This window comes from Coloeus monedula (assembly GCF_965178545.1).
Source record: "Coloeus monedula genome assembly, chromosome: 4".
NCBI classification, from domain to species: domain Eukaryota; kingdom Metazoa; phylum Chordata; class Aves; order Passeriformes; family Corvidae; genus Coloeus; species Coloeus monedula.
The window spans coordinates 19,184,024-19,196,324 of NC_138784.1; the positions used below are offsets into that span (position 1 = coordinate 19,184,024).

At 40.4% G+C, this 12,301-nt stretch overlaps 1 protein-coding gene across 2 annotated transcripts in view; it reads left to right on the top strand.

The window, feature by feature from the left end:
- DENND5B (DENN domain containing 5B) overlaps positions 1-12,301 on the top strand; it is a 101,608-nt gene that overhangs the window by 41,237 nt on the left and 48,070 nt on the right. The window contains exons 2-3 of one of the 2 annotated variants that reach the window (XM_082279936.1): positions 2,288-2,353; positions 7,108-7,217. In XM_082279936.1, the coding sequence (XP_082136062.1) occupies positions 2,288-2,353; positions 7,108-7,217 (176 nt within the window). The remainder of the gene's footprint in view (positions 1-2,287; positions 2,354-7,107; positions 7,218-12,301) is intronic. The other variant, XM_082279937.1, reaches the window with a different exon arrangement.

A 12,301-nucleotide genomic window follows, 5' to 3' on the forward strand; every position in this document is an offset into this window, starting at 1 on the left:
AATATAAACATGCAATAGAAATGAAAATATGCCACTTGTATGTGAACAGGATAGGCCAAGGATCTCTGGGGCATGTTTTCCCTAGATTGGGAGCCCATACTTGTTAAGGCAGCATGAAGAGTATGAGTGAATTCCACACGTTGATTCGTAGAAAAAGTGAAGTCCTGAAGCCTAAATAATTTCTTGTACTTTTAAGTATAGGTCCAGTTTTATACTTGCTCCTCTGTTGCCTGCTAATGCCTTCAGCCTTTGGAGACAGACTCCAAGCATTGGAGCACCGTGCACTGGGTACCTGTTTATTAAACTCCACCTGCTCCACTGCAAAAAACCACCCAAACGGACATAATTTAATTTTTTGGAATTGACAAGATTATAATACAATTTTTATGTAAAAGCGATGGCATAATTCATACTGACTTGCTAGTGTAGTGACATGTCTGTGGTCTCTTGGCAGCTGGGACTTGGGGCTATTTTAAGACTGACAGTGTTGATGCTGTATGATGTTACTTAGTAGGCAGATAGTTCAGTATTTTAATCAAGGACAGAAGGAAGAGATGATGGCAAACTAAATTTCTCATGCTAAGAGCCTTTTTGTCTTTATTTAGACGTGCAATGACTTTTATGTGAACAGATCTCCTTTTTAATAGAATTTTTTAAATACTGCACCTTTTCCAAGCGTAATTAATTTCTGGGAATAATAGTGTTTCATTACATTGTGTTTGTGTAAAGAATTAGGCTGTACAACCCAGGGGAGTGTCCATAGCTCTGTATTTCTATCATTGTTGTCAATTTCACTTCCTGTGGAGGAGTTTTTGCATAACTTCTGTGACTGTTTAGCCCTGTGATTGATGATAGTAAATGGTCAAAGGACTGAAATGGGCAGCAAACCAGAACCTGTCCCAGTGCATCTGGTTCTACATTACTTCATGAGTTGCTCCGTTTCGCTCTTCCTACTGCAAAGGTGGTGGCTACCTCTGTGGAAGCTCAATGCCAAATTCCCTTTGAATTAAAATTTTTAGGGGAGAGCTGAAAGGACACCCTGGCAGAGAGACTTGTAAAGATAGTGTAGATATGGGCCATTAGCAGGAGGCATCTCTAGTTCTAACAACTGTTTTGTTTCCTTTAGTTTAATACTTATGCAAGTTTTTAGTTCAAACAGCTCAAAATTAGAATGAAACAAGACATGTGGGGTGGAAAAACATCATCCTGCAGATTTGAATGTGGGCTATGTTCAGGTGCCTCCTAAAGAAAAGAGAAAATGATTTTAAAATACAAGTTCACATCTAAACACCTCCGTTAAAAGAACTCCTGTGCCCTCTGCTGAGGGCTGCCTTCCCAAAAAATCTGGCCTTGGCAGAACTCTCTGGGTCCTCTAAACTGATGTCTGGGTTAACAGCTCAAGTAGGAGGTTGTAGCAGAACTACTCTGAGTTTACACCTAGAGAGTGAATCACCAGAGAGGTCATTGGTATTGCAGCTTTAACATAGGTGCCAGCTCTATAAAAAGAGATTTAACTTGAAGAGGATTGTGTAATGCCTTTGTGTAGTGTGTGAATGTGACTTTTTTTGACGAAGAAATACCAAGGCATCTGTGGAAACATTTTTGTTTGTCTGCAGGAGATGAGCAAACCAGTTGGAAGAAGCCTCAGTTAGACATGCTAGCAAGAAGCTCTTCCTTTAGAAGTGGTAGCTGTTGCTGGAAGACATTAAAATTGTTCATCCAAGTTCTAAACATAGCTTATTTATTCAAATTTTAGTCTAAAAACACCCAGTTACGAGACAAATGATGAATAGAGGTGTTAGGTAACTTCAGTAAGTCCTGAAAATGGCATGCAGTACAGGATTGAAGGTGTAACAGCATAGCTAACACTATTATATTACATAACACTTCTTGGGTTTAGTTCAACACTAGCTGAAGGACTGATGTGTTTTTTCCCCTGAGTTTCTCAGGCTCTGGAAGGGCTCAACATGTGAACAAAGATGTCTTTCATAATAGGGAAGCTGTAAAGCAGCGTGTTGTTTGAAGTACTGAGAATTTAATCTTGTTACTAATTTTGACAAGTATTTCTACCCTGTCTGTCATTGCATTCAACACCTCTGTAGTAATCCAGGCATGGAAGGTTTTATTTATCGTGTGGATTTACCCTTTGCTGGTAGCAGGGGGAAGAGAGATTGCGAGGAGGAGTATTTAATGTCTGCTTCATATTTTTCCCCTTCTCTAGTACATTGTGTATCTTTTCATTTTGTTCATACTTGCTTTTTTTATTTCTGTTTGTTATGTTGTGTAGTCTTGTACCAATGGCTACAAGCAGACCTCCATGGCAAGAGCTCAGACACTGCAGACAAAACCTCAGGTAAAGAGGGGTTAAGGATAAAACAATGATCAGGACCTCTCTGTTTGTATGTGTTCAGTCTTCTAACTCCTTTTGAATCAAATTAAAGATCACAGATCAAAATCAAAACCAAAACTCTTGGACTCTTTTCATTCTTTTACCTAATTTAAATCAGTATTTGGTAATTTTTGTTCTATTTCTTGAAACTCTCTTGGCAGATGTGGTTCTCCAGCAAAATCCCAGTAGTGGTGTCAGTATGCTGGTGGAGAGGAGAGTGTGCTAGATCTCTGTGCTTGGCAGACTGAACACTATCTTTCATGAGGCCATATTAGAGGATACTAACCCAGAAATCTAACAAGGCTTAGTTATGTGGATTTGTGAACAAAGGGGCCCAGAAAGTTCAGCTCCACCAATTTCTGCTACAGAGACACAAAAGCTTCCTGACACCTCAAGGAAGCACATTTTGTACTCTAGATTTAAATAGCAATAGTGAGGTTCACACAGACACATAGCCCCTCCAAAAAATTCCAGATAATTTAGATGTATTGATAGGGTACACATCCCCCTGTGACTTCCTGCTTAAATATGATCCATCAATTCCTTTACATATCGACATACGAAAGTCAGGTTAGACACTGCCCTCCTCCTCAGCCCCCCCAAAATCCACTACTGTCTTATAGACAATGCAGATTTTAAAACTTTGGAATGAGAACTGTTCAGTCTGCCTTGTCGCAGTCCTTTTCATATCATCTCCATCCTCTGCTGTAAGATTATGAGAATATGTGGTCAGAAATAAGGCCTTTGAGTTAATGTCCTTGAACTCTGATCAGCCTCCCACTGCCACCTTGGCATCCTGGGGAGGCATGGAAGAAAAGCAGCAGAGCACAGTTTCTGCACTACTTAAACTAACCAGTTCCTGAGCCTGACAATTAACAGCTTGCTTGCTCCCCAGCCAAGCACTGTTATTCCTGTGCCCGCATTGTTTTCTCACTCACACATTGTGTATTATTTGCTTCTCGTGCAGGGTCATCCTGTTATTTAATAAGCTTAACAAAATTCCATCTGCAGGGAGAGAACATAGCTGCGTGTGCTGAGAGCTTTTAATTAGAGGTAGCTATCACAGAGGTGGTCACCATGAGCACTGTGCATAGTTGAGCTCCCAGAATGTTCCTCTAAAGGAATAAAAGATATTTTTGTTTCTGTAGTCACAAGCATTCCTGTCCACGTTCCAGAGCTTGGAAGGAGTGACAGATAGCTCACATTCCCTGGACCAGAGGGTGTGGGTGGAGGATGCCTCTGCCTATTTGGTACATGGCTTTGTATGCCTCTGTCACTGTGATAATTAATTGAAGCAGATCTGCTTAAAACTTAAGATCACTAATTTTTTACATAGGATCACTCTTAGGAAAGTCATCATGATTAACAACTTCACTGCTGTAGCTGAGTTTCCCTAGTAATTGTATCCTTCATCCAAAAACATGGATCAGGCTTATTTTCTAATTTTGAGCAATCTTTTTGTTTTGAAATGAAATTAGCACAGTTTTTTCTTGATCTAGCATCCATCGCTTCACCATTTGTTTTTAATTTGAAACTAGATGTCCCTTTAAAAGCCAGCTCCTTAAAAGGAAGGCACAAGTTGTTTAAGAGTGCCATTAACAGGATGTAGCATCCAAATGAAATGGAAGTTGAATCTGACACGTTTTACACAATTTTTAAAAGTACTTTAATTTTTTTTTTAATATCCTGAAAGCAAAAGGATTCAATTCAAACCCAGTTTTTTAATTTGCCTCTGATAGGCAGCTGTCTCTGTAAGTTGTGCTGCTTGCATGGGCAGCACTCATCAAATACAATGCTCCTGTCCATATTCATAGTACTGTTATCTGGCCATTAGTATTTTAGCAAATGGATTCAATTTGCATTTGATACTTGGTTCACTTTTAATGTGCCTTGCTAATCCTGTTTGGAAAGTTAGCAAAGAAGCACTTAAAAGCACGTAGGAGACTTAATGAAAATTCACTGTTTGCCCAGAGTAACAGCTAAGTAAATTCTCTCTGCCACGTGTGACCCAGCAGGTCAGAACTACCAAGGCTGAGAGCTGATAGCATCAGGTACCCTTCAGTCCAGATCCCTTCCCTTATGTTTGCCAAGAAGATTCTGCTCCCTGTGGTTCTCTTCCAGCTGCATGTCAGTGTGGAGCTGGCTGTCATGGTCCATGCCTCTCAGCTGGTTTTGGTGGGAGTTGGGGTGTTTCCTGCTAGTTTGGGCAAATGATGACATTTCACCCTCACACACAGGCTGCTCCTGTCATAGCCTTGTACTGTTTCTTTCCTAAATTATGTATCCCCTCTAAAAGCTTGCGCTGCTTGTCTTTGCATGAGGCAGCTTTGTATGGAGGGTGCAATGTCATGTCCTTTCAAGCTAACGACACGTTGATTTACTCCAGTGTGGTGTCTTGGCTCTTCTCTTTTCCCTCATGGTCACTGATTGAGAGAATTGTATTTTCTGTGTGTGTGATTTACCTTAAGTTTATCTTTTTCTTAAACCACTGGAGTAGTAAAATGCAAACACTGCAGAGACTCTGGAGAGGTAAGTTGTTTGTGCCGTTTACTTTTCTGGCTAAAATGAATCCATGTTGTCAGCCTACGGGGACATTGTAACTGCTGGTTTTGGGCAGCTGGATTTCTTAAAGCAATGCTTATACTTGATAACCAAAACTTTTTTTTTTTTTTGGTCATGAGAAAGGAAACCTTTAAAGAAATTTAAACTTCAGCAGTCACTTACTGTTAGTGGTGGAGAACTTCATGAAGTCACCCAGATATTCTCTTCCAACTTTTAATAGAAGCAACCAAATAAATTTAGCATCAACTACCTGTCTTTCTGCCAAGTCACGGTGGTAAGGTAGCCTATGTCAGATGTGAGAATGATTGAAGATCTAATTGGGAAATAACCTCATGCAGATTTGTTTGATTGTGCAAGCATGTTAATTACTGTTTGATTCTAAGAGCTAAAAATGTTGCTGAGTATGTCTAAGTACAAACCTGGAGACAGAATTTTTGCTGGCTTTACTTGTTGGGATCTTTATTTTGTAGAATTTTAGGAATTGGTGGACTTCATATCTTTAATGGCTTTACAAGGAACTTTTGGACCAAAATAAGAGGTTATTCTACTGCCATGTTCTGAAATAGAGAAGTGGTCTCTGGTTTTGTGTAATTGCCTGAGCTTGTAACTGAGCATGAGGAGGATCTTCATAGATCTTGTGCTCTGGACTGCCATAGCAGCTCATGGCAAGTCAGGTCCAACTTGACAGAAGTGATGAACTAACCAACTAAACCCTGACATACCTTTTAATGTGATCCAGTTCAGCTGATAACCTCAGTTTTCTTTATTGCTATGATGCATACACTTTTGCTGGATTTCTGGTTTGCCTTAAGCAATTCCAGAAGCAGGCTGGCTTCTCCTGCCAGAGCTCCTCTTGTAGAATTGTAGAATCATTACTTTGGAAAAGACCTTTAGGATCACTGGGTCCAACCGTTGCCCAGCACTCCAAATCCACCACTGAACCATGTCCTAAGTGCCACATCTACATGTCTTTTAAGTATTTCCATGGTGACTCAACCACTTCCCTGGGCAGCCTGGTCCAATGCTTGATAACCCTTTCTGTGAAGAAATTTTTCCTAATATTCGGTATAAACCTTCACTGGTGTAATGTGGGGCCATTTCCTCTGGTCCTGTCACTTGTTGCCTGGGAGAAGAGACCAACCCCCACCTTGTTACAACCTCCTTTCAGGGAGTTGGAGACATCAAGAAGGTGTCTGTCCCCCAGTCCCCTCAGCCAGGTCTCATCCTATCTTTTCCTTCCCCAGGAAATACAGCTGTAGCGTTTAGTGCTAAAAGAAAAATAACTGTGCAATCATTAAGGTTGGAAAAGACCTTTAGAATTGTCAAATCCAACCATTAACCTGGCACTGCCTTTTTACTGCTAAACCATATCCCCAAGTGCCACATCCACAGGTTTTTTGAACACTTCCAATATGGTAATTCCACCACCATGGTGCTGCAATATGTCTACTGTTTTGCATGCTGTAGACAATGCAGTGAGGGGAACTCCATTAACAGAATCACTGTGAAATAATTTGTATGCTGATAACTGGATGCATTTCTGCCTGATGTCTAATTTCAGTCTTCCTCTTTGCACTTGCTGGATTCTTTGTGTGGCAGAAGTCTGTCCTTGAAATTTGATGTAGAAAAAATAAATGTTTAATTTTCACACAGGACTTGTAATATAAAAAAGATCATCTGTAATGAATCCTTGAATAATTTATAATAGCCAAGAGGTGCTCATATTTTTTATTGACCTTAAAGACAGCTTCTAACAAACTTGAGGGAAAGTGCTCTTTCAGTGACTAAGTAAAGCCATCTCACGATACTCAAGCTATAGGGGAAGGTCAAGAATCCAGCTGATTGCAAGGTCTTTTTCTATAAAATTTCAGCAGTGATTTTTCTCTTGACAATATATTTCTATTCTGTAAATACTTACCTGTAAGCTGTTGTGCAACTGCAGTAAGATTTTGTGGAAAGGAGGGTAAGGTCACACTGAATGGGAATCTTTTCTGTTTCTCTTTTAAGAGTAGTACCTCTGTTGAGAGTTAAAATGTCCATCAGATTTCACCAAAAAAAAAAAAAAAAAAAGAAAAAAGAAAAAAAAAGAAAACCCAAGCCAGCTCTCTCTGAAGCCTCACTGCTGTTTTGAGTCATTATTTCTTCATTTGTTGCAGGAGAGAATTTCGACCAGAGTCCCCTAAGAAGAACCTTCAAGTCCAAAGTTTTGGCCCATTATCCTCAGAACATTGAGTGGAATCCCTTTGACCAGGATGCTGTCAACATGGTAGGTAGAGAAAAACTCTCTTCTCAAATTGTTACGTGACAGTGTCAGCTCTCGAGAGGTTCCTGAGTTGTTTACAGCCAGCCCTTGTGATGCTCTTGTGATCTTGTGATTGTGGTGCTTCTGCTGGGATTAAGAGCACTCACTGGGCATGATGCATGAAAAGCTGTAGAGGAAGAGGTATTGTGAAAACTCATAATGCTTTCAGGCCCAACAAAAGTAAAGTGCTGCGTTTCCCTCGTTAGTTCTAAGTCTGCTGCATGATGAAACAAGTCTAACCACCATCCCAGGGACTGGGTGAGAAGGGGTGTGGTCACCTGGGATACCTATCCACAGGTAGGAAGGAGGGGCAAACCAATTAATTTTTAAGATACTGATATCCATGTGAGGTTTTTGAATACAAAGCACCTTGATTCTGCAGACAGCAAGGGAAGAGGAATCTTTACACAGAAGCTGGAACTTATCTAAACCACAGCTTTTTCTGGGTCATCACTTTTAATGGCACCTCTGCACCAATACATCTCCTGTACATCTCTTTCCTCTCAGTTATATTTGATGTGAGCATCCGTGTGGCTGAGTCCCATGGACTGGGAAGGGAGGAGAAAACAGTGGGGGCAGTGACAACTGAAAGACTGATGGTCCCCTGGGAATTTTTCTGAAGAACTGGTAATTAAAGGATGATTCTAAAATCACCAAAGCACTTGTTAAAAACATAACCTGACAAAGACAACAGATTACTGGTATTTGAGCTTCCCGGTACAGAAAATGCCATTTGTTTCTTTATTTAAAAGTAACCAATTGTTGTAACAACAGCATTAAACAATATTACTCCTAGCTGTTTTCAAAAATGTGTATTGGGTCTAACTCCATTTTGGAAAATTAGGGGGCCCCTTCCCCCAGTCTAGTTTAGGTGTGCTTGGCATTTGAGGAAGGTAGGATAGCACACTACCTGCTTCAAAACAGAACTGACCTCATTGTATGGTGCAGGCGTGAAGTCAGGAGAATCTCCTGACCCTCACCCAGCAGATAGAGAGGTGGGGAATACATAAAACCCACATTAAGTTGGCTTTTGCAAATGCAAAAATGCATTTGGAACTTCCCTGCAGTCATGAAGGTGTAGAAACCTGGAGTTCATCTCAATTTCCACTGAATTTCATTTTTAGCATCCTGCCAAATATTTAACATGAAAGTACAGGAGCTGGAAGTAGCAGTGACACAGAGAGCTGATCCTGTGGCATTGCATGTGCATAGAAAGGCAGAGATGAGCCCGGTCATGCCCTCTGCCTGCTGACAGCTGGGGATTTCTGTCTTCTGCTTCCAAACGTGCACTGCTGGAGCTGGGGTGGTATTTGGGCAGGTCTCCACATCACTTTGCTTATACAGAAGGCACGAGGGACTCGGAGCCATGCTTCCTCAGCACTTAAGATGGTAATAGCTCAACTGCCACAGCTGTTTATGCCTTTTAGTTCTGCCTTTGAACTGGGGGTGTTCCAGGACGAAGTGGTGAGGGGTGTGCAGCAGGAATAAAGCAGCTGGAATTGCTGCGTTATTTGTCTCTCATGTTACAGTTGAGAATGTCTAATATTCATGAAGTGTGATCATAGTATCAGACAAAAATGGAATGCTAAAACCAGCAGGAGACCTATTAAAATAATTGAACTGAGCTGCATTCAACTAAAGTCAAATATCTGAAGAACACATTTTTCATTTGCAATGTGTCTTGGAGAAAAAAAAAGCGTTTACTAACAGCAGCCATATTTAATGATCTTTTAAATTATCTTTTGGAAAACTTCTTTATTGTTTTGATCTGAAACATAATTTAAAGTAATATCCACCTCCACAGAATCCCTTGAGGCAATTATTGGCCTTTCTGATCTTGCCTTGCTGCATTAGTTCTGCCTATGTGTTTGCTTTATGTGAGCTTCCAGAAGCAATTTTCCTCAGAGAAGAAAATGCATAAATCCTTGAAGGTTAACTTGTGAGAACTCTGGCTTTGCTGGATGCCTAAGGAATTTCAATTGCCTTCTGGAACCATCCTGTCGCTTTAAAAATAGCCCCCTGAAGTCCCAAGCAATCAAGCTGCCAAAGAGTCATGTTTTCTCTCTGTTTCAAAGTGTGTGTCAAAGTACAGAGTTCTCTTTAATAGGGAATTGTGTCTTTCCCCCCCACTGCTTTTTGTGATTATCCTTGCCTAACTCACATACTATCTTCTGTGGCCATTATGCAAGTAAGTGTTGTACCAAACTAAAGTTCTCAGTAGAGAGAAACAGAAATTTTTAGGAAATGAGCCTCCTATTTTAGCCCTCTGATTCATCAAGGTATATATATATCTTTGCCTGTGTTTCTGAAGCTCAAGGAAGCATTATCTGTTTAACGTCTCATGTACTGAAATAAAAGAATTAAAGGTTCCCTGGTGGAATTGGAAGGAGCAGGCTTTAACACAAACAAAAACATCTTTCCACCCCCTCACCCACAGTGCAATTTGGGTATGGAGCTTGCTGCCATGGCAAGTTGTGAACATGAAAAATATGTAGATGCTTAAAAAGTGAAAAGAAGGATCTAATGGAGAAGAGGTGAACCAATGCTAGTGGGCAGTGGTCCGGGGGGGGACCTTTGGTTCAGAAATATCTGCAAATGATGAAGGAGAAGAAGGAGGGAGGGATTATGGTGGGGGAGTGTGTGTGTGTGTCCTGCCTCTGTGCTTGGGGAAGGGGTACCTCCTACTCATGTTATGGATAATCAGGTTATGGATTAGTTGATACCTTTTTATCTATCCTGGTGCAGCTTCCTTTTGTTTTTACAAACCATCTTTGTTATAAGCCTTGTTGCAAATATGGTGTAATTCCACGGTTTTCTGCTGATGGTTATGTTTAAATATAAATAGTGAAGTGCTCTGGAAACCAAAATCAGTAATCTTGGATAGTTCTCAGTGTTTATACAAAGATGCAATGCAGGTGATTGACTGTGTTCTCAGCAATAGTGAGCCAGACTCACACCAGCCGGGTAAGATTTCACCCCCCTTAGCACATCCCAAGCCACTCTCCAACACTCTCCTGTGGCATGTGTGACACAGATGAGATGGGAAGTGATTGATGTCCGAGGCCCTAAGATGAAAGTTTTCTTGCATTAACCACAAATTCAAAGCTTTCTGTACTGCTGGAAAATGAGTACAGGCTCTTCCTTTTGATCTTAGCTTCTTAAGCGACTCCTGGTCATTCCTCCTGGCTCAGTTCTTCCCATCTTCTTTTTTTTTTTTCCTCTGCTTTTTCCCATGTCCTCTTATAGGTCTAACAACAGCAGGAGTCTCTGGGCCAAGGTTTGCAGCTAGGGTCTTAAAAGGTCAATGTTCTGCATGTGTCAAGTTGTGGCTGAAACTTAATAGATGGGCATTCCTTTGTGTATGTTTACTCAGTATATAAAGGACAAGGGAATAATAATTAAGTCTTGGAGGAAATTTATTTAAACAGCCTTCTGAAACTCTCAGCTGATCTGAATTTACCTAATGCCTATCTGTGCCTGATTGTAATAGTGTATCTAATTTGCTTGTCCAGGTATTTTTCTGTAAAGTGAAGAAAATATAATCTCTGATAGCACTGAGATTTAAGCCTATGATTTCAGCCTGGCTGGCTTTGATAAGGCTTATAGCCACCATTGAAAGCCCGCATTCTAGAAATAAATTTTTATTAAGCTAGCCTGCCAAAAAATGAGGTTAAGAGAGATCTTTATTGTGCAGAATAAATTTAAATAAAGTGTGAAACAAGGATTTTTTACTACTTCTTTACTGGAGAAGCCTTAACCATGGCACTGCTGTTAATGCCTCAATAAAAGCTATAAAGCTTTTGAATAAAAATGTGGCTGCTCTTCAGAAATGGTTCAAGCTGCAATTTCATGGTTTGTGTCAGCAAAGCCCATCAATTGAATTAAATTCTTCTGCCAACTCCAGGCTACTTATTTCCCTACACATTACCTTTTTGAGCAATACATAAGAGCTGTCCTAGATAATTTAGGGGCCTGATAGCCTGTAGTGAGGTGAGTCTGGACCACTTGCCTAATTCCCAGCTTTATCAGGCTGTTGAGTGGTCTCTGCAAGGTGCACTGCTGAAGTTCAGGGTAGGATGTGCCTGAAAATATACAATTATTTCTCCTGACCTCTTCCAGCCTCAGAAGAATTTACTCCTGATCAAGGTGAGACATTAGGGGACGCACTCAGCTATGAGTAGGTTCACATCCTGTGGTGAAGTTGGCTTCTACTGTTGCCTTTTTTGAAAAGGAACACTTTGAAGGTTCTTCTTCTCTTCTTTCCTTTTATTTCTTTAGATTGTACAAATAAAGCTTTAGTTCTTGGTTTATAAACATAGCTATTTAGCTAGAACATGAGGAGTTTCCTGCTGATGCACATTCAAACAAGTTTTGCTGGATGGTTTTTATTTTGTGTTAGGTGGCTGATAGCATTCCCAAAGAATGTCTGGAAAAATGCCTGATTTGTCACTAGGGCCATGCTTCAGAGAAACACCCAGTGTAGTAGAATCACTGCAAGGGATTTTGCTGAGTAGTAAATCAAAAACAAGGCTTTCATAGATTTTGGGTGTTTCCCTCCCTGCCCCGCCTTTTTTCCAATCTAAGCTATTTGGTAGCACTTAGAGAAGAAAGTAAATGTAGTAGCTGCCAGACAGTTGGGGTTTGGTTTGTTTGTTGGGTTTTTTCCCCAGAAAATTAGGGAAGATCAAAGAATTCCAAGAAGTCTTTGTAATTTAAATTCAGTGGTATAAGATGCTTCCTTGGCTCTCTGATTTTAGAGTACTGTAGGCATGATATATGCAAATGAGAGCAAAACTGGATGTTTTTATATGATGCTTAAGTAAATAACACAAAGGCTATTCAGCAGTGAAAAGAGTTTCAGCAAGTAATGAAAATGAGTTGTAATGACTTAATAGATGGGTTATTTTGGAGGGTGCTTTCCTTTCTTCACTCATGTCTCCCTCTTAAGTAGCATCAGTTTTAGGCTGTTTGTTCTTGGATCATTTTTATGTTTAAAGGTAAATGGCTTGTTGTGGTGCAGCAGATAAAAAGAATGTGCCTGTACAGCA